General features: G+C 49.7%; 1 protein-coding gene across 5 annotated transcripts in view; it reads right to left on the bottom strand.

The window, feature by feature from the left end:
- Positions 1-4,740: 4,740 nt before the first annotated feature.
- The window catches only part of LOC118084551 (dual specificity testis-specific protein kinase 2), a 32,998-nt gene continuing 20,074 nt past the window's right edge, over positions 4,741-17,664 (bottom strand). For 3 of the 5 annotated variants that reach the window (XM_088665357.1, XM_088665354.1, XM_088665356.1), the window contains 6 exons: positions 16,586-16,634; positions 15,516-15,665; positions 11,919-12,092; positions 9,604-9,790; positions 6,805-6,891; positions 4,741-6,397 (listed from right to left, as the gene is read on the bottom strand). In XM_088665357.1, the coding sequence (XP_088521483.1) occupies positions 6,222-6,397; positions 6,805-6,891; positions 9,604-9,790; positions 11,919-12,092; positions 15,516-15,665; positions 16,586-16,634 (823 nt within the window). In that variant the 3' untranslated portion in view covers positions 4,741-6,221. The remainder of the gene's footprint in view (positions 6,398-6,804; positions 6,892-9,603; positions 9,791-11,918; positions 12,093-15,515; positions 15,666-16,585; positions 16,635-17,664) is intronic. The other 2 variants (XM_035114172.3, XM_088665355.1) reach the window with 1 other exon arrangement.

The raw sequence follows: 17,664 nt of genomic DNA, 5'->3' as shown, positions 1-17,664 counted from the left end.
TCCCTAAGCAGGGCTGCCTTGAGATGCCTTCTAAAGGTCTGGTAATTGTTGTTCTCTTTGACCTCTGGTGGGAGGGCATTCCACAGGGTGGGTGCCACTACCGAGAAGGCCCTCTCTGCCTGGTTCCCTGTAACTTGGCTTCTCGTAGCGAGGGAACCGCCAGAAGGCCCTCGGTGCTGGACCTCAGTGTCCGGGCAGAACAATGGGGGTGGAGACGCTTCTTCAGGTATACTGGAAGGGACTCGGGCTCCGCTGCTGCCGCCACCATACAAACTCTGATTAGAATGAATTAGCTGCCTTTCACCCTAAGGTCCTAGGGCGGTTTACATCATTAGAGCACAATATTAAAAATGGTTTAAAACAACTCACAATGACAGAAATAATGTATGTCCTAACATCAAGATCAAACCTATCCATTCTGAAGGAAATCAGCCCCAAGTGCTCACTGGAAGGACAGATCCTGAAGCTGAGGCTCCAATACTGTGGCCACCTCATGAGAAGACTCCCTGGAAAAGACCCTGATGTTGGGAAAGATGGAGGGCACAAGGAGAAGGGGACGACAGAGGATGAGATGGTTGGACAGTGTTCTCGAAGCTACGAACATGAGTTTGACCAAACTGCGGGAGGCAGTGGAAGACAGGAGTGCCTGGCGTGCTCTGGTCCATGGGGTCACGAAGAGTCGGACATGACTAAATGACTAAACAAATGTCCTAAAAATATCTCAAGTATCAAAAGGCCAGAGAAATGAGGTTCATCTTCAGCATTCACTGGAAGCTCTCCAATGAAGGTGCCAGGCACACCTTTGTGGGGCAGGTGTTCCATAATTTCACTGCCACAGAGAAGACCTTCTCTTGGGCCACCAACCCCCAAGCTTCTGAAGGTGAAGGAACAACCAAGAGGGCTCCTTGTGCTGGCCTTTGTACCCAAAGGCAGCAGGCAGCCTTCCAGATATTTGCGGTCTGAGTCATTCAGTGCTTTCAATGCTAAGTGAGCACCTTGAATTGGCCCTGGAAACAAAATGGTAGCCTGAAAGTTACCAGAGCATGCAATACAGTGGCCATGTCGGCTCTGTCCAAATGGGGCCAGATCAGGATTGTGCATTTAAAAAAACAAACAAACCTACAGACCGAAGCCCCATTATGGTGCTAATCCAGCACACAGAAAATCTAGTATTGAAGGATGAGTCTTCAAGGATATGGCAAACAGATTTCCTTTCTTTAGCAGAATGTAATCAGGCATTACGGGGGTGGGGGGTGGGTGGGGATGAGGTTAATAGCATGGAAAACTAATAAAATGCTATCATTAGAAATCTAAAACATTGATTCTTGATGCACAGCTGAGAAACCCTAATTATATCGTAATAACGTGGATCAACAATGCTAAACCTGAGCTGCAGCAGAAAGTGATCTGGGCTTTGAGAACGAAAGGGTGAGAGATGGTCAAAGAAGTGGACAAATCAATTATATAGAGCACCTCACCTCCAGCTGCTGCAGGTGCAGCCTCCTTCTAGGACAGGGTGGGACTCTACCATCACAGAAGCTTAGCCACCATTCCACGAACAGAGGAGCCCCACTGTCCAGATTGGGAACCCTGTCCCTATGCAATCAGCCACAAACAAGGAAGTGATTCTGGCCCTCCAGTAGGTAGAGCCCCAAACCACCCTGGGACCTACTCCAGCCACTGGGTACTTTCCAACCTCGCAAGGTCTGTGCTCATCTTTGTAAAGGAATTGTTCGCTTTCTCATGGGTCTCTGGGTCCTCTGTATCGCATTGGGGGGTTAGCCTAGCCTCGGTAGCTATCAAGCCTAGTACCATCTCCACATGGCTCTGCACTGTGGGTGTGCATTGGGTATCTCCTTATGGGATGGAGTGAGTTCCAATATCTCAGTCTATGCTGTCCTCCCAACTGGTGGTGCAGCCACCTTTGGCACACTGTAGAGCAGTGTTTCTCAACCAGTGTGCCTCCAGATGTTTTGGGACTACAACTCCCATCATCCCTAGCTAGCAAGACCAGTGGTCAGGAATGATGGGAGTTGTAGTCCCAAAACATCTGGAGGCACACTGGTTGAGAAACACTGCTGTAGAGTACACAACCCTGGCCTCTCTACCTCAAAACAGGTCTTTGAGACCTGGCGTCAGGCCGCTGTCAGCAGTTCCCAGCTGGTTGCCCATGAAATGATAAAGACAAGGACAAGTTAATTACAGTAATTTTTTTATTTCAGAATTTACACAGAGAGGCTATAGATCCCTTCCTCTTGGATAACGGCATTGTCCCGTGTGATAATGGCATTGTCCCACTTCATCATTACAACATTCAGTACATTTGATTCAGAATTTTTTCTTGTTTTCCTCCTCTAAAAACTAAGCGCGTCTTATGGTCAGTTGCGTCTTATGGAGCGAAAAATGTGGTATTTTCTCCTTCGGTCAGTGTCTGCACTCACACTGAGGCCCTCGGTACCCTGCCCTGCCCTGGTATGGCTTTCCAGTTTGCCACTTCTGCAGACTGTCCCACTGGCATTGTGCTGGGTCTAAATCATCTTCCTCTGTGTTATCCCGAGTTCTTGGGCTGGGTTTTCCCCCCACTCTTTGTCATCCAGCCAGCACCTGACAGAGGAACAGGTGCATGTTACATCATTTTATTCCTTTCAGATTGAAAGGCATCTATTGTTTTCAGTGTGGCCAAGTCCTGCCCTCCAGCAAGCAAAACCTGCAGTAAACAGACCCCTGTGACATTTTGTGATTTTTCCTCTTTAGGTTTGTGACATGACTATAACTTTTAAAATATCGGTGCCCATTTTACCTCGCTCTGCGTTACTTCTATTTGCTTCATTTTCTTTCTTTGCCCTGCTAAACATACCAGCATAGTGTGTTTCATGTCCCTCTCGTTTTGTTTCCTTAATTCTGATAATTGTATAACAATAAAGGTTTGATCTGATCTGAATGAAAGTCGTGCAACTGAAACAGCTGCATGTGACTTTCTTATTCACCCCACCCGCCCCTTGCTCTCTCCTTTTCCAGTTGTTTCCAGTGTCTAATTTTAGACTGTAAGCTCTTTCAGGCAGAGATCTTTCCTCTTAGGCTCTGTAAAGCACCGTACACACTAAGGACATTAGGCAGCTCCTGGCTGGAACAAAGATCCGCCTCTACTGAATGATCTGCGGGATTTACTCTGGGTAGATAATGGCAAGAGTTTCTGAGTCTCAATTGCTTAACAGCAGCAGTAAAACGGAATAGCTTTCCCTGCCTAAACCTGGAGGTGTGGACTTGCATGTGAAAGGCCTGATAAAGCTCCCTTCAGGTCTAGCACTGAAAGGAAATAAAAAACATGTCAATAGCCATTAAAGCTAGAACCGTATTTTTCGCTCCATAAGGCGCACCTGGTTTTTGGAGGAGGAAAACAGGGGGGGGGGAATACTTTGTGGGTGCCTGTGGGTGACGCTGTGAGGAAACTGGTGGAAGCAAGCAGCTGCCCATGAAGCCCAAAGCACAACACACAGGAGTCACTGCAGAGACAGTGTGCACACACTACCCCACCTTCCTAGGGGGGAGGGAGACGAGCCCCCACCCCTTACACAGACAGGAGGGAGGGGGTGCCCCTCTTCCTGTGAGGGTGGGAAGCGGCCTGAGGTGAACGTGTGCGGGAGCAAGGAGGTGCCGTCCGTCTGCCAGCTCGCCCTCCTGCATGCCTAACCTGTGGGGAGCAGCGAGGCAGCGGCAGCAGTGGCCAGGAGGAGGGCGAGGGCTTCATGAGGGCCCCGCAGGGCGGCAAGATGGCGGGTGGTGAAGGCGAGCCAAGGAGGGCGTGGAGGGGCCGAGGCCAGGCTGGTAGCAGTGCTGCTGCTGCTGCAGCAGCCGCCTCTCCCACTCATCGCCGCCGCCGCTGCCCGCCTCTCACAAGGGCAGGCACAGTCTCCTATGCCTGCTCTCGCGAGTGGCAACGGAGGAAGCTCTTGCAAGTGGCAGTGGAGGGAGCCCTTTCTCGCCGCTCATCCCTCCACTGCTGATGCTGCCCACTTGCTGTGGGGCAGGCGGAGGGAAAGCGTCAAACTGGCATCATACTGGCTCTCTCCTCATTTACAGCGAGCAGGGAAGGAGGGGTGGTCGGGAGCTGGCTCCTGTCTGCCCCTCCTTCCGCGCTCGCTGTAATGGAAGCAGGAGGAGAGCCACTTTGACACAGCACCAAACTGGCTCTCCCTCCACTTGCGGCTCTCCCCCTGCTTGTGTTACAGCGAGCCCCTCCTTCCCGGCTTGCTGTCAAGGAAGCGGAGTGCGCACATTTACCCCTCTCACGCTGGCTGACTGGAAGTGCAGCCTGTGAGTGGCGGCGCAAACTCCTCCACGCTCAGCTCCAGCTAGAGCGAGCGAGCGAGTGAGGAGGGAGGCAGGCAGGCAGGCCGAGGTGGGGGCAGAGGGGCTTGTGCCGGCAAGAGAAGGCGGCGCTCCTCTACCAGGATAACTCTTTGCAAGTCCGCTGTCTTTACCTCCCCCCCCCCAGCCTTATCTCCCTCCTGATCGCTTGCTGATCAGCTGCTTGGCGGCTTCCTTTCTACATCCCCTTCATTTTTTTAAAAAAAACCAGGATTTGCTTTTTGCCCCTGGGCAATTTGGCTCCAGGGACCACACATTCACTCCATAAGACGCACAGATATTGTCCCTTCGTTTTTAGGAGAGAGAAAGTACGTCTTATGGAGCAAAAAATACGGTAGCTATTGATAACCTTGCTTTCTTTTTCTTTTCTTATTTTCCATGAATTTGCCCAGCCCTCTTTTAAAGCCATGTAAGGTGGCAGTCATCACTACCTCCTGTGGGAGGGAGTTCCATAGTTTAACCATGAGCTGTGAAGGACTTTCTCATATCTGCCCTGAATCTTCCAATATTCCACTCCATTGGATAACTCAAAATTTCTAGGATTATGAGGGGAGGGGAGCTTTTCTCTGCACACTTTCTCCATGCTATGCATATTTTATAAACTGCTATCATGTCTCTTCTTACTCGCCTTTTTTTCTAAACTAAAAAGTCTCAAATTCTGCAACCATATCTCTTAGGGAGTCGCTACATCCCCTTGACCATTTTGATTGCCCTTTTCTGAATCTTTCCCAACTTTACAATATCCGTTTTGAGGCAAGATGAATCATAGAATCGTAGAGTTGGAAGAGACCACCAGGGCCAGCCAGTCCAACCCCCTGCCAAGCAGGAAACACCATCAAAGCATTCCTGACAGATGGCTGTCAAGCCTCTGCTTAAAGACCTCCAAAGAAGGAGACTCCACCACACTCCTTGGCAGCAAATTCCACTGCCGAACAGCTCTTACTGTCAAGAAGTTCTTCCTAATGTTTAGGTGGAACTGTACAGTATTTGGATCTGTTCCCACTCCACCCTGCCCCTGGCTGAAGACAGGGGGCTGGTAATTTAATGTGTGCGCGGAGCACATTGTTGCTACAAATGCCCACAAGAGGGAGCTGCCTGAATGCAGCTTAGCCACTGAACAGAAATATGGCAAGGCAGGTGCTCCCATGGGCAGGGCATAGGCCCCCCCCCTCTCTCTCTCTCACACACACACACACACTCCAAGGCCAATGGGACAAAGAAGGAGAACTTGTTTGGCATACGGTTTGCTTGTTCTGCTGCCTCTGCTCTGCTTCATAGCACAATTGTGCAGGCATGTGCGCAAATAGGGTGCACTTACTGGCTGCTCCCTTTGCAAAAGAACACGGGGATGCTCACTGTGTGTGCATAGTTGTCTCTCATTTGGCCTCACCCTGGCACCAGTTAAGAAGCAGATACAGCCAAGAAGCGACAGCAAGACGGCCAGAGAATGGGGGTGGGGGAGGCTTGAGGAATAACAGCAGGCCAAAGAACAGATTTTTCTTTTTTTGGTGCCTACAGTTTTTGTATACGAATAAAAATTCAATAAAATGTTGTGGGGGGGAGGGCAGAACAGGCCAGAACAGGTTTTGGGGCTGGAAACTGCAGTGCATTTGCTGCCTTTTCCATGCACCTTGGGCTCACAGGCTAGAGCTACCTAAAGCCCATTTCTTCAGCAGGCACTGGTCTGGAAAGGTGGGTGGCCCTTCCCCCCTGCTTGTGTGCCACACCTTGCTTGCTCTGCAAGCAACAGGACCTTGGCAGGACCATCTTTTCTTAAAAGCTGTTCTGTAAGAGAGGCTCTGCAGTGGACAGATCCAGGGGCTGGGCAGGCACAAACAGAACCTCCTCTTCCTCTAGACAAGTCGCAGATCTGTCCCTTTTCGTTTCAAGATATACAAGTACATCCGCAGCTCAGGTCCCAGGTGTGTCACCCAGGGGTCTGCTTGCCCACTGTAGACTCCAGCCTCTCTGCAGTGTCTTCCAGCTCTTCCAAGATCTCTGAGAACGACGGGCGCTTGAATGCTTCCACCTGGAAGGAGGAGAAAGGGGTTGCGGGGAGAAGCAGCATGAGAAAAATCAAGGCCAGGAAGCCAAATGAAGTGGAATGTTGGAAGGTTAAAAGAAGATTGGGCAAATTCACGGAGGCTGTCGATGGCCGCTAGCTATGGCGGCTACACTCTGCCTCCACAGCCAGAGGCAGCGTCGCTTTTAATCAAGAAGGATTAAACCTCCATCACGTCCAGTACCCTGCTCCCCATAGTGGCTAACCAGATGCCAGGGACTAAAGTCAACAGTCCTTAAAAAAGGGGGGGGAAGCTTCTTCTCTGCTTTTGAAGCCATCCAAGCTAATTGGCTACCACGGCAACAATTTTTGTAAGTTAATGATACACTGCATGATGAGAACTTTCTTTTCACTCCTCCCAGTAGCTTCCTTACCCTGCAGCAGCTGGCAGCCAGATCCAAGACCTGCTTGGGACATTCGCTGATCATGCCATAGAAGGACGCCACATCCAGGCCGTAATCCTAGCAGGGAAAATGATAAAAGGATTCACAGGTGACTTAGCTTTTCATCCACATATCCAGCTCAAGAACAGCAGAGCCTGTGCCACATGTTTGGGCAAACCTCTGCCCCCTCTGTTACACTTGGGCCCCAGGTATTCCACTCTCCTTCCACAAAAGAGGACCCCTTAAAATGAGTGGGGAACACCTGTGGCCAGAGGCTGCTGGACCCCTCAACTTTCAGCCCCTGCCAGTCTGGTCAACGTCTCAGAAGCCTATTTGGCATGAAGATTATTCAAATGATATATGTGCTAAAACATTTTCTTTTGTATTTGAGAAAGATAATCAAATATTATCTTGCAATTCAAAATAAATTTAGCAGTTTCAAGTTTTGTGATTTTATTTTATTTTATTTTTGTCTACAAGAAAGCCTTGCCTAGGGAGCAAAACAGCCTGGCACCTGCACTGATCTTCTGAGAACAAATGGGCAAACAAGGCTTCTAGTTCTGCTGGATCTCTCAGCGGCTTTTGACACCATCAACCATAACATCCTTCTGGACAGTCTAGAGGGCTTGGGAGCTGGGGGCAATGTCATACAGTGGTCCCGCTCCTTCCTCCTGGGCCGTGTTCAGAAAGTGGTGGTGGGGGATGAGTGTTCAGACCCCTGGGCTCTCACCTGTGGGGTGCCTCGGGGCTCTGTCCTCTCCCCCATGCTTTTTAACATCTACATGCAGCCGCTGGGAGACTTCATCAGGGGGTTTGGGCTGGGTGTTCATCAGTATGCGGACGATATCCAGCTCTACCTCTCTTTCAAATCAGAACCAGTGAAGGCATTGAAGGTCCTGTGTGAGTGCCTGGAGGCGGTTGGAGGATGGATGGCGGCTAACAGATTGAGGTTGAATCCTGACAAGACAGAAGTACTGTTCGTGGGGGACAGGAGGCGGGCGGGTGTGGGGGACTCCCTGGTCCTGAATGGAGTCACTGTGCCCCTGAAGGACCAGGTGCGCAGCCTGGGAGTCATTCTGGACTCACAGCTGTCCATGGAGACACAGGTCAATTCTGTGTCCAGGGCAGCTGTCTATCAGCTCCACCTAGTACGCAGGCTGAGACCCTACCTGCCCGCGGACTGTCTCGCCAGAGAGGTGCATGCTCTAGTTCTCTCTCGCTTGGACTACTGCAATGCGCTCTACATGGGGCTACCTTTGAAGGTGACCTGGAAACTACAACTAACCCAGAATGTGGCAGCTAGACTGGTGACTGGGAGTGGCCGCCGAGACCACATAACACCGGTCCTGAAAGACCTACATTGGCTCCCAGTACGTTTCCGAGCACAATTCAAAGTGTTGGTGTTGACCTTTAAAGTCCTAAACAGCCTCGGTCCAGTATACCTGAAGGAGCGTCTCCACCCCCATCGTTCTGCCCGGACACTGAGGTTCAGTGCCGAGGGCCTTCTGGCGGTTCCCTCGCTGCGAGAAGCCAAGTTACAGGGAACCAGGCAGAGGGCCTTCTCGGTAGTGGCACCCACCCTGTGGAACGCCCTCCCACCAGAGGTCAAAGAGAACAACAATTACCAGACCTTTAGAAGGCATCTCAAGGCAGCCCTGTTTAGGGAAGCTTTTAATGTTTGATGGATTTCTGTATTTTAATTTTTTGTTGGAAGCAGCCCAGAGTGGCTGCGGGAACCCGGCCAGATGGGCGGGGTAGTAAGGTAAAGGTAAAGGGACCCCTGACCATTAGGTCCAGTCGTGACCGACTCTGGGGTTGCGCGCTCATCTCGCATTATTGGCCAAGGGAGCCGGCGTATAGCTTCCAGGTCATGTGGCCAGTATGACAAAGCCGCTTCTGGCAAACCAGAGCAGCACATGGAAACGCCGTTTACCTTCCCGCTGTAGCGGTTCCTATTTATCTACTTGCATTTTGATGTGCTTTCGAACTGCTAGGTTGGCAGGAGCTGGGACCAAGCAACGGGAGCTCACCCCGTCACAGGGATTCGAACCACCCACCTTCTGATCAGCAAGCCCTAGGCTCAGTGATTTAACCCACAACGCCACCTGGGTCATATAAATAATAAATTATTATTATTATTATTATTATTATTATTATTATTATTGGTTTCCCCAACTACTTAGTTAGCATAGACCAGATGTGGCCCAATTGGCCTCCCAATCCAGCCCGCGACAACCCCCGCCGCCCACTGCTGCCACCCGGTCTTATGGCGCGCAGCGCGGCGGCGTACTTCCATATTGGAAAAAAGCGCCAAAAATCGTTTGTGCGCATGCGTATGGGCCTCTCCTGACCCAGAAGGGGTCATTTCCGGTGCACTTCTGGGAGGCGATTTTCGGTGATTTTTCTGACCTGGAAGCGCGCCACCGTGCCAGTAAGTGTGTGTGCGCATGCGCACGGGCGCGCACTCCCCCGCCCTCCAGCCCGCTGCATGCGCACTCCCCTGCCCTCCGGCCCAAAGCCGGGTAAGTCTGGGGACCCCTGGCATGGACTATAGAACCCTTTCCTGTCAATAAACGTACTTCCCTTAAGCTTTCTTGTTTTATCCCAAGCCTTAGAGTGAGCATCTTCCAATGGAAAGTTTCCTCCAAGCAAGGATTCAGTTCACTGAAGTTAACTTCTCCTGCAAGATACAAACTCCACCTGCTAACACAGATGGCGCTGGACAAAACCACCACTGTCACTACGTAGGCAGAGTTCCCAATGCATGTGCTTTTAAACAGAGCATAGCACCTTGTGGGCACTGCATGGGTGGCGCAATGATGCAACATGCCAAAGCCTTGGTGCCAGCCAACGTTACTTGAGATGGAACAGCAGATAAAAGCACCATAATGACCTGGGTCCGGGGCAGCACCTCAGGGTCAGCTGGGATTCTCCCTAGTATTTCGCACAGGACAATGCCGAAAGAGAAGACGTCCACCTGTAGGAGGGAGCAAGGGGTCAGTGGGAGGAGGCAGTGGGAGATGGTCTCTGGAGGCCCCACAGGCAGTGAGGAGAGGGACCAACAATCCAGCCTTTCACGTAACAGAAGTTGGAGGCGACATAATAAAGGGTTGGAAGACAGGAACCCTGAGGTTACTAGCCCACAAACAGAGGTGCCTTGCTAATAAAAGACTGCTTTCAACATTCCTGTGAGACTGGGAGCTTGGAGGAGAGCCAGTGCGAGAGAATTAAGTCCTTAATGAGCCTGGCAAAGTTGCCAAGTGCCTCTTTTGTCGGGGAGGTTGGCTAAATGCCATCAGTGGGTGGATCTCTTCTGAATGGCTTGGAAATACCTGAAAGCAGGCAGACCTCTCCACCCACCACAGCTAAGGATGATGCCGTCTAGGTCTCTGCATAAAAGCAAACAACACACACTGTTGTCTGAGTCAGAGACTGATGGCTCATCTGCATCTGTTTAATGTGAGAGGAAGCTTCCTGTACCTCCATCGCTTCTCCACCACCCATATGACTCTCTCCTCTTAAATCACTACCTGCCCACACTTTCCTCTCCTCCAATCCGGATTGTTTCATGCCCTCCCCTTTTTCAAGTACAGTGGTGCCTCGCTAGACGAATGCCCTGTAAGACGAATTTTTCGCTTAACGAAGAGATTTTTCGAGCGGAGGTTGCCTCGCTAGACGAATTCTAGTGGAAAATTCATCTAGCGAATCACGGTTTCCCATAGGAATGCATTGAAATTCAATTAATGTGTTCCTATGGGCAAAAAAAGGGGAAAAATAAATGCATTCCTATGGGATTCGCTAGACGAATTTTTCGTTATACGAATTGACCTGTGGAACGAATTAAATTCATCTAGCGAGGCACCACTGTATGAGAAAATCCAGATCAACAGAGGAGAATGTGTGGGAAATGAGTGATTTAAGAGAAGAATGCTGTATGGACAACATAGAATGAATGGAGGTACAAGAAATTTACTATCCACATTAAACAACAGGGTTTTTGTAAACTGCTTTTTGGTTTTACAGTCGTACCTTAGATCCCGAATGCCTTGTGAATCAAATGTTTTGGCTCCCAAACGCCACAAACCTGGAAGTGAGTGTTCTGGTTTGCGAACATTTTTTGGAACCTGCGCTTTGGTTTCTGAACATTTTGGAAGTCGAACGGACTTCCAGAACATATTCCATTCAACTTCTGAGGTATGACTGTATAGTGATCAAGCATTATATAAATGTTGCAAAATAAAAGAAATAGGCATGGTACCCAGGGGGTGAGGGGTGGATTCTGTTCAGTTCACACTTTTATGCAAACCTACCCAATTAATACTTCCTGAAACTAGATATGAACGAAAACACAGCTATCCTTGAAATTCACACGTCTCCAAATTTTGCCATACATTTCTCCAATCCAAGAAAAATGTGTGTGTGTGTGCGCTCTCTCTCTCTCTCTCTCTCTCTCTCTCTCTCTCTCTCTCTCTCTCTCTCTCTCTCTCTCACACACACACACACACACACAAAAGCACTTGGGGAAGTGTGTATGAAAATGCATATTCATGAAAAGCTCCTGCCATCGGGACGGAGATATAGAACAATGCAGGCAAGAACGAGCCGTCTCAGGAACAGTTTCTTCTCTAGAGCAATTTTGGCCTTAAATGGAAAGCCCGGACTTTGAAGTCATCTTATTTTACTTGTTATTTTGTAGTATATTTACTGTTTTTAATTAGCTTTTGTAATTTTGGATTATGCGGAATGCTTTATCTGAGTGGATGTAGCAACCGAGTAATTTCGTTGTTCCCGCAAGGGGACAATGACAATAAAGATATCTTATCTTATCTTAAAATGGCATTAAAGGCAAAATAATATTAGGGGAAACTGCATATGAAATGGGAAACTGTGCTAAGTTATCAACTAATTAACGTGAGGACTTAAGAAAAATACAAGTGAATATAAGCTGAACATAAGATTGGGAACCAGAGAAACTGAAATTCCTAGGCTCATCCATCACTAACAAGGCACACTACTCTAGTAAACCAAAAGACCCTAGGGATAAGGGCCATATTGGGTCCAACAAAGAACAGCCCTCAAACTAATGGGGGGGGGCAACATGGTACCTTCCGGTCATAAGGTTCCCCTCGTAACATCTCAGGGGCCATCCAGAAAGCCGAGCCCACCAAGGAAAGCTTCCTCTCAGGGTCCTTCGCAGAAAGCTCCGCCACTTCCTTGGCTAGGCCGAAATCCGTCACCAGGGCCTCACGCCCCCGTTGGGTCACCCGAATGAGGCAGTTCTGAAACCCATTTCAAGGCACACTTTACAAGGTTGCTCTAAGTGGCAACTTTGAACAGATACAAGAATCAGAGTTGTAGAGCTAGAAGGGACCTGATGGTCATCTAGCCCAACCCCCTCCAATGCAGGAATCTCAACATGTGTTCCCTCATCCCATTTGAAATCACACCAGATCCTGCTTACGGTAGTTTTGCAAGTGTGCCAGGAGTTTAATTGCCGCACCACTAGGAGGTGTGTGTGAATTCTTGTACTAGCCCCAAAAGATGCTACAGATCTGGAGGATCAATAAGAAGAGCCCCTCTAGTCCAGCACCCTCTCCTCGCAGTGGCCAGTCTGATGCCTGTGGAAGCCAGCAAGCAGGAGCTGAGCGCAAGAGCACCCTCCCCCCACCATGGTTCCCATCAACTAAAAGTTGCACCCGGAAGATGCGCCAGATTAGCTTACTGCAGTGGTTTTCAACCAGTGTGCTGCAGCACCCCCTGCAACCCTGGCTCTCTTTTCCTTCCCTCCCTCTTCTAATGCCCTCTCGTGGGTCTGCCTCCCAAAGGCTTGCACAGCTGTTTGTTCCAGATAGCCCTGGCTACAAGCTCCCCAGGTGAATGGTGCCTCTAGGGCTGGCCACATGGGGTGCTGGTGGCCAGGCGCAGAGGCCGTCTCAAGAGTAAGCAAGCAAGTGGTTGAGGGGGCCCAGCCAGCCAGCCCACCAGCCCTTGCTGTTGGGAATGGACAGATAAGTCCCAGGCCCCTGTGGGGCAGTGTGAGGCTGGGGGGGGGCAGATCAGAGACCAGGGGCAGCAGCAGCAGCTGCTGCCTGGAAGACTCCCAAGGAGAGGGGAGAGGAGGCTGAGGGAACACTCCACAAGGGAAGGTGTTCAAAAAAGGTGAGAGTCTGCCAGCTCTGCAGGCAAGGGGTGACCTAACTGGGCTCCTGAGCCCCACAGGGGTGCTGCAGAATGAATGGAGTTGATCAAGGGAGCCAGGCACGGTGCTAGGGCTTTTTGCGCCCTAGGCTAAATCACCTTCTGGCGCCTCCCCCCGGCACATGCGTCATGACTCGTGCGTCGTGCACAACGCCGCTGACGCCACTGCGTCCCCTCCATAGGCGGGAGGGCGCTGAGCTCTCATTTCGGCTCGCGCCTCCCGCCTATGGAGGGGACGCTGTGAGTTCTTCAGTGGCAGCAGCGATCAAGCGGCGGCGGTGGCAGCAACAGCACCCATAGCTGAAGGCTTCAGCTACGGGCACTGCCGCCGCCACCGCTCCCTCGTTGCTTCCGGCGCTGGCGGCAGCCCGGGCAGCCGGCGGGCAGACTCGACAGCGCCCCCTCCATTTCAGCGCCCTAGGCCAAGGCCTAGTTTGCCTAAATGAAGTACAATGAATAAATACAACAATTCAATAAAATTATAAAATAGTGAAGTCGCTAGATGCTCCATCAATCCCATTGTATGTGTTTGTGAGCTGGGTTCATTATCTCACCCCAGATGCTCACAAACACATACAATGGGATTGATGGAGCATCGAGCATCATTGTACTTCTATACATACTGTACTTTAACTGGATATTTCTTTCTGTATTAATCTGTTCACTGCTTTGGAGGCCTTTGGGCCAAAAAGCAGGATATAAACAAACTTATGGTAACAAATGCATATATTAGTGTAGACAACATATAGTCATGAATTACATTTGGGGAAATTGCTTGCAAAAGTGTGTATGTGTGTGTTTCCAAAGTGAGGACCTTCTCGTGAGAATTTTTTTTAAAAAAACCCACACAAACTGATGCAGAATTTAAGACCGTGGAGGAAATTAGAAAGAGAAAGAGGCGGATTTGTTCATTCCTAGTTGACACCCCTTTTGTAGGAAGAGCCTTTTTAGATCAACACACACATACACACATTGCTTCCCACAATTATCACCAGGATACCTCCAAGAAATCCACACATAAGACATAAAACTCTCCAAAGAGCTGCATCCCCCCCCCGATTGTAGCTGTTAGAGGTAGACTTGACTTCAACATGGAAGTTCCATTAATTTAATAGTCACTGACAGACCTCCTTATCCAATAATATGCCTGATTGCCTTTTAATGATAGCTATTGCTGCATCACTGCATCATTGCTGCAAACAAATACACTCTTCCCTCTTCCAGGAATCTCTTGCCCACTTGTTTCCCTTGGGGTGACCCCAAATCCCAATCTTCCATGAACCTCTACCCACGACCACCAACAGCTCTGCAAATCTGGAGGCTTCTGGAAAAGGCCCAAGAAATGCAGAGGTCAAAATCCCATTAAGGGATGGTGCCATTAACCAGCACCTGCCTCTCCTCTAAGTAGATTGGCAATGACCTCACTGTTTAGCTTGGAGAGCTTTGCCTTGGAGAGGCAGGCAGCAAAAAGGATACACCTTTCCCCTATTCAGCCAGTTTTCTTTTCAGGTTCATGTGAAAGATTTCCTGCAAGGGCTCTTGTTTATGTGTGTTGAATTTGTAAGCCACTCTGAGGTTATTTTGTTTTTTTAACAATCAAGCTGCATATAAATTTTATGCAATGAGTAAAAAAATTAAAATAATTTGCAAAATCTCCGAAGAGCATAAAGAACTGTCTTTGCTTAGAGACCAATCAGGAAAGGCCAGATGTTCAGTAGCCGATCATCTGCTTTGCATGCAGAAGGTTTCAGATTCAATGCCTAGGTTCTCCAGGCAGGGCTGGGAAAGATTCCCTCTCTGAAATACTGGAAAACTGCCGCCAGTTGGTATATAGACAGTACTCATAATGCAAGAACTTGTGGACACCCAACGAAGCTGAACATTGGAAGATTCAGGACAGATAAAAGTCCTTCTTCACGCAGTGCAGTGTTGAACTATGGAACACCCTCCTCCCACACAGATGGCTTTAAAAGCGGAATGGGCAAATACATGGAGGCTGAGGCTATGAGTGGTCAAGGGCAGCAATGCTTCTGAATCCCAGTAGCTGGGAAACACAGAAAAGGCAGAGTGCTTTGGTGCTCAGGTCCCGCTTGCCGGTTTCCCACAGGTTGGCCACTGTGAGAACAGGATGCTGGACTAGACGGGCCACTGGGCTCTTCTTCTGTCCTTGGTACCGAGCTAGATGGGTCCATGTCCTGATTTGGAGCAAGTTCTCAGTTTAGTGTCCTGTTTTGCACAGTGGCCAACCCAATGCCCTGGAAAGTCCACAAGCAGGCCGTAAAAACCACAACCCTCCCTTGCTATCGCTGCCTCGCAACCAGTGAAGCCTGGTCCGTTAGGGTGCGAGAGGCACTGCCACCCCCCCCTGCCTGCTCTGCCTCTGGTTCTGACAGCCTGCTTGTCTTCTGCCCTAACAGTTCCAGTGGGCACCAACCATCACAGCCAGCAACTGGTCCTTAAGAGGTAGACTGCCCCTGCCCAAGGAGGATCTCCAGTTAGCTTACCCTGGAGTTGAGATCCCGGTGGTAGATGTTCTTGGAGTGCAAATAGACCATCCCCCGGGTGATGTCTGAAGCCAGGTCCACTTTCTCCTTCCAGCTGAGAGAGATGTCTTTGCAGGCCAACAGCTCTTCCAGGCACCCACCATTCACATACTACCAGCAGAGGATTGAAGAGGGACACCCATTATCATTTACATAAGAGGCTGGAAGGGACACTGATCCCAGCTCCAGCCAAACAGAGCAGGCTGTTCATGGACCAAGGTTAAATTGCCGCCAACAGCAACCTGTGCCCGGAGTGTTCCTCTTCAGTTTGCCGGCAACGGTTCCCATGACAGACCACTCCATTAGTCATCCTCGCACACAGAAAGCTAGTAAATCAGAAATGCTCTACTTGCTAGTTTTCTACGTGCAGGGATTTGTTGTTTGCTGGAGCTCTAGTGGAAGCTTCCATCACGTTAGTCCTAAAAGAACGAGATGACTCTTGGGTGGTGAAATGTACTCGGAGTCGAGAGTGAATTTCATGCTCTTTATTCAGCTCATAGTCATCAAGGAGAAGAGGAGAAGAAGAATGGCTCTTTTCCCAAAACCATCTGCTTATATACATTATTTACACAATGGGCCTTGCGTGATTGGCTACTTCAGGGCTACACCTGTGGGCCAATCAGGTTGTGGATTGACTTCTGCCTGCAGCCTGATTGGCTGCTCCTACAGGCCAATCAGGTAGCAGATTCACTTCTGCCAGCCGCCTGATTGGCTGCTCCAGCAGGCCAATCAGGTTGCGGATTCACTTCCACCTGGAGTTGGATTGGGTAGCTCCCGCTGATTCTGAATCCTATTGTTCTAGGATTCAGCTCAGTACATAACAGGTGGGAATGACAGTATTATCTGGAGCCCACCACCGAAAGTCTAAGTTGATCCCTCAGCCAGCACTCACTGGAAAGGGTTCAAGTCTTGAGGGCTGCCTAACAATCAGTATCATCATGGGGAAACAGTTTATTATGTTATGGTTACTGCTTGTATATTTGTAGGCATAATAACATTAAAGAGCAATCATTGGCGGAATTGTTCCTTACCTCCAGGATGGGATACAGCTTCTTGCCCTTCACACAGATCCCAAGATACCTTTATTAGGGAATATAATGTACAAAAATCATAGTCGCGGACTTGCCTTAGACCTGCTGCTGTTCACCTCTATGGTGATCTGACACTCAGTAAAAGTGAAACAAAAGAAGTGCCGTGGTCAGATCACTTCCTGGTGCAACTGGACTTCTCCACTACCCTTCCCCTCTGCAGGGAGGTGGGACCAATTTGGATGGTTCGCCCCCACCACTTAATGGATCCAAATAGTTTCCAGAGGGGATGTTTTATCTCGTTGATGGCCTTTCAGCTGATTTCCTGGTGGCCCACTGGAATGAGGAGTTAACCAGGGCTATCGACTGTCTGGCTCCGAAAGTGCCCTCTCCAATTGAATGGAACCTGGACAGCCCTGTGGTTTCCCCCGGAGCTGAGGGTGATGAAACAATCGCTGAGACGGCTAGAGCGCCAGTGGTGGAAAATTCATTCTGAATCATACCGGATACGGGTTAGAGTTCAAAGTCGAGCCTACCAAGTGGCAATAGCAACGGCAAAGAGGAACCTCTGCACCACCTCTATTGCATCTGCAGAAAACAGCGGTAGGAGACTCTTTCAGGTGGTTTGTAATTTAGCAGAACCACCTGTGTCATCAGGCCTGGTAAGGACTCCAAGATCTCCTGCAACGATTTTGCAAAGTTTTTTTGCAAATAAAGTCGCTCAGATTTGGAAAGAGGTACACTCCACTGTGGGAGCAGGGCTGGAGCGGGAGAGTACTAGAGTCCTGTCTGGTTAAGTTGCATGGAATCAGTTCCAATCTGCTACCTCCAAGGATGTGGACAGGCTGCTTGGACAAGTGAAACCGACCACCTGTCTTCTTGATCCTTGCCCATCCTGGCTAATACAAGCGAGCCAGGAAGGGCTGGGCGATGGGCTCTGTGGGGTGGTGAATGCTTCCCTCTGTGAGGGAGCCTTCCCAGACCCACTAAAAGAGGCGGTCATTAAATCGCTTCTTAAATAAACGTATTTGGACACGGCCAATATGGCCAACTATCGCCCAGTCTCAAATCTTCCATTCTTG

This window comes from Zootoca vivipara, chromosome Z2 (genome assembly GCF_965207765.1).
Source record: "Zootoca vivipara chromosome Z2, rZooViv2.hap1.1, whole genome shotgun sequence".
NCBI classification, from domain to species: Eukaryota; Metazoa; Chordata; class Lepidosauria; order Squamata; family Lacertidae; genus Zootoca; species Zootoca vivipara.
This window is presented reverse-complemented; position numbering and strand designations above follow the sequence as displayed.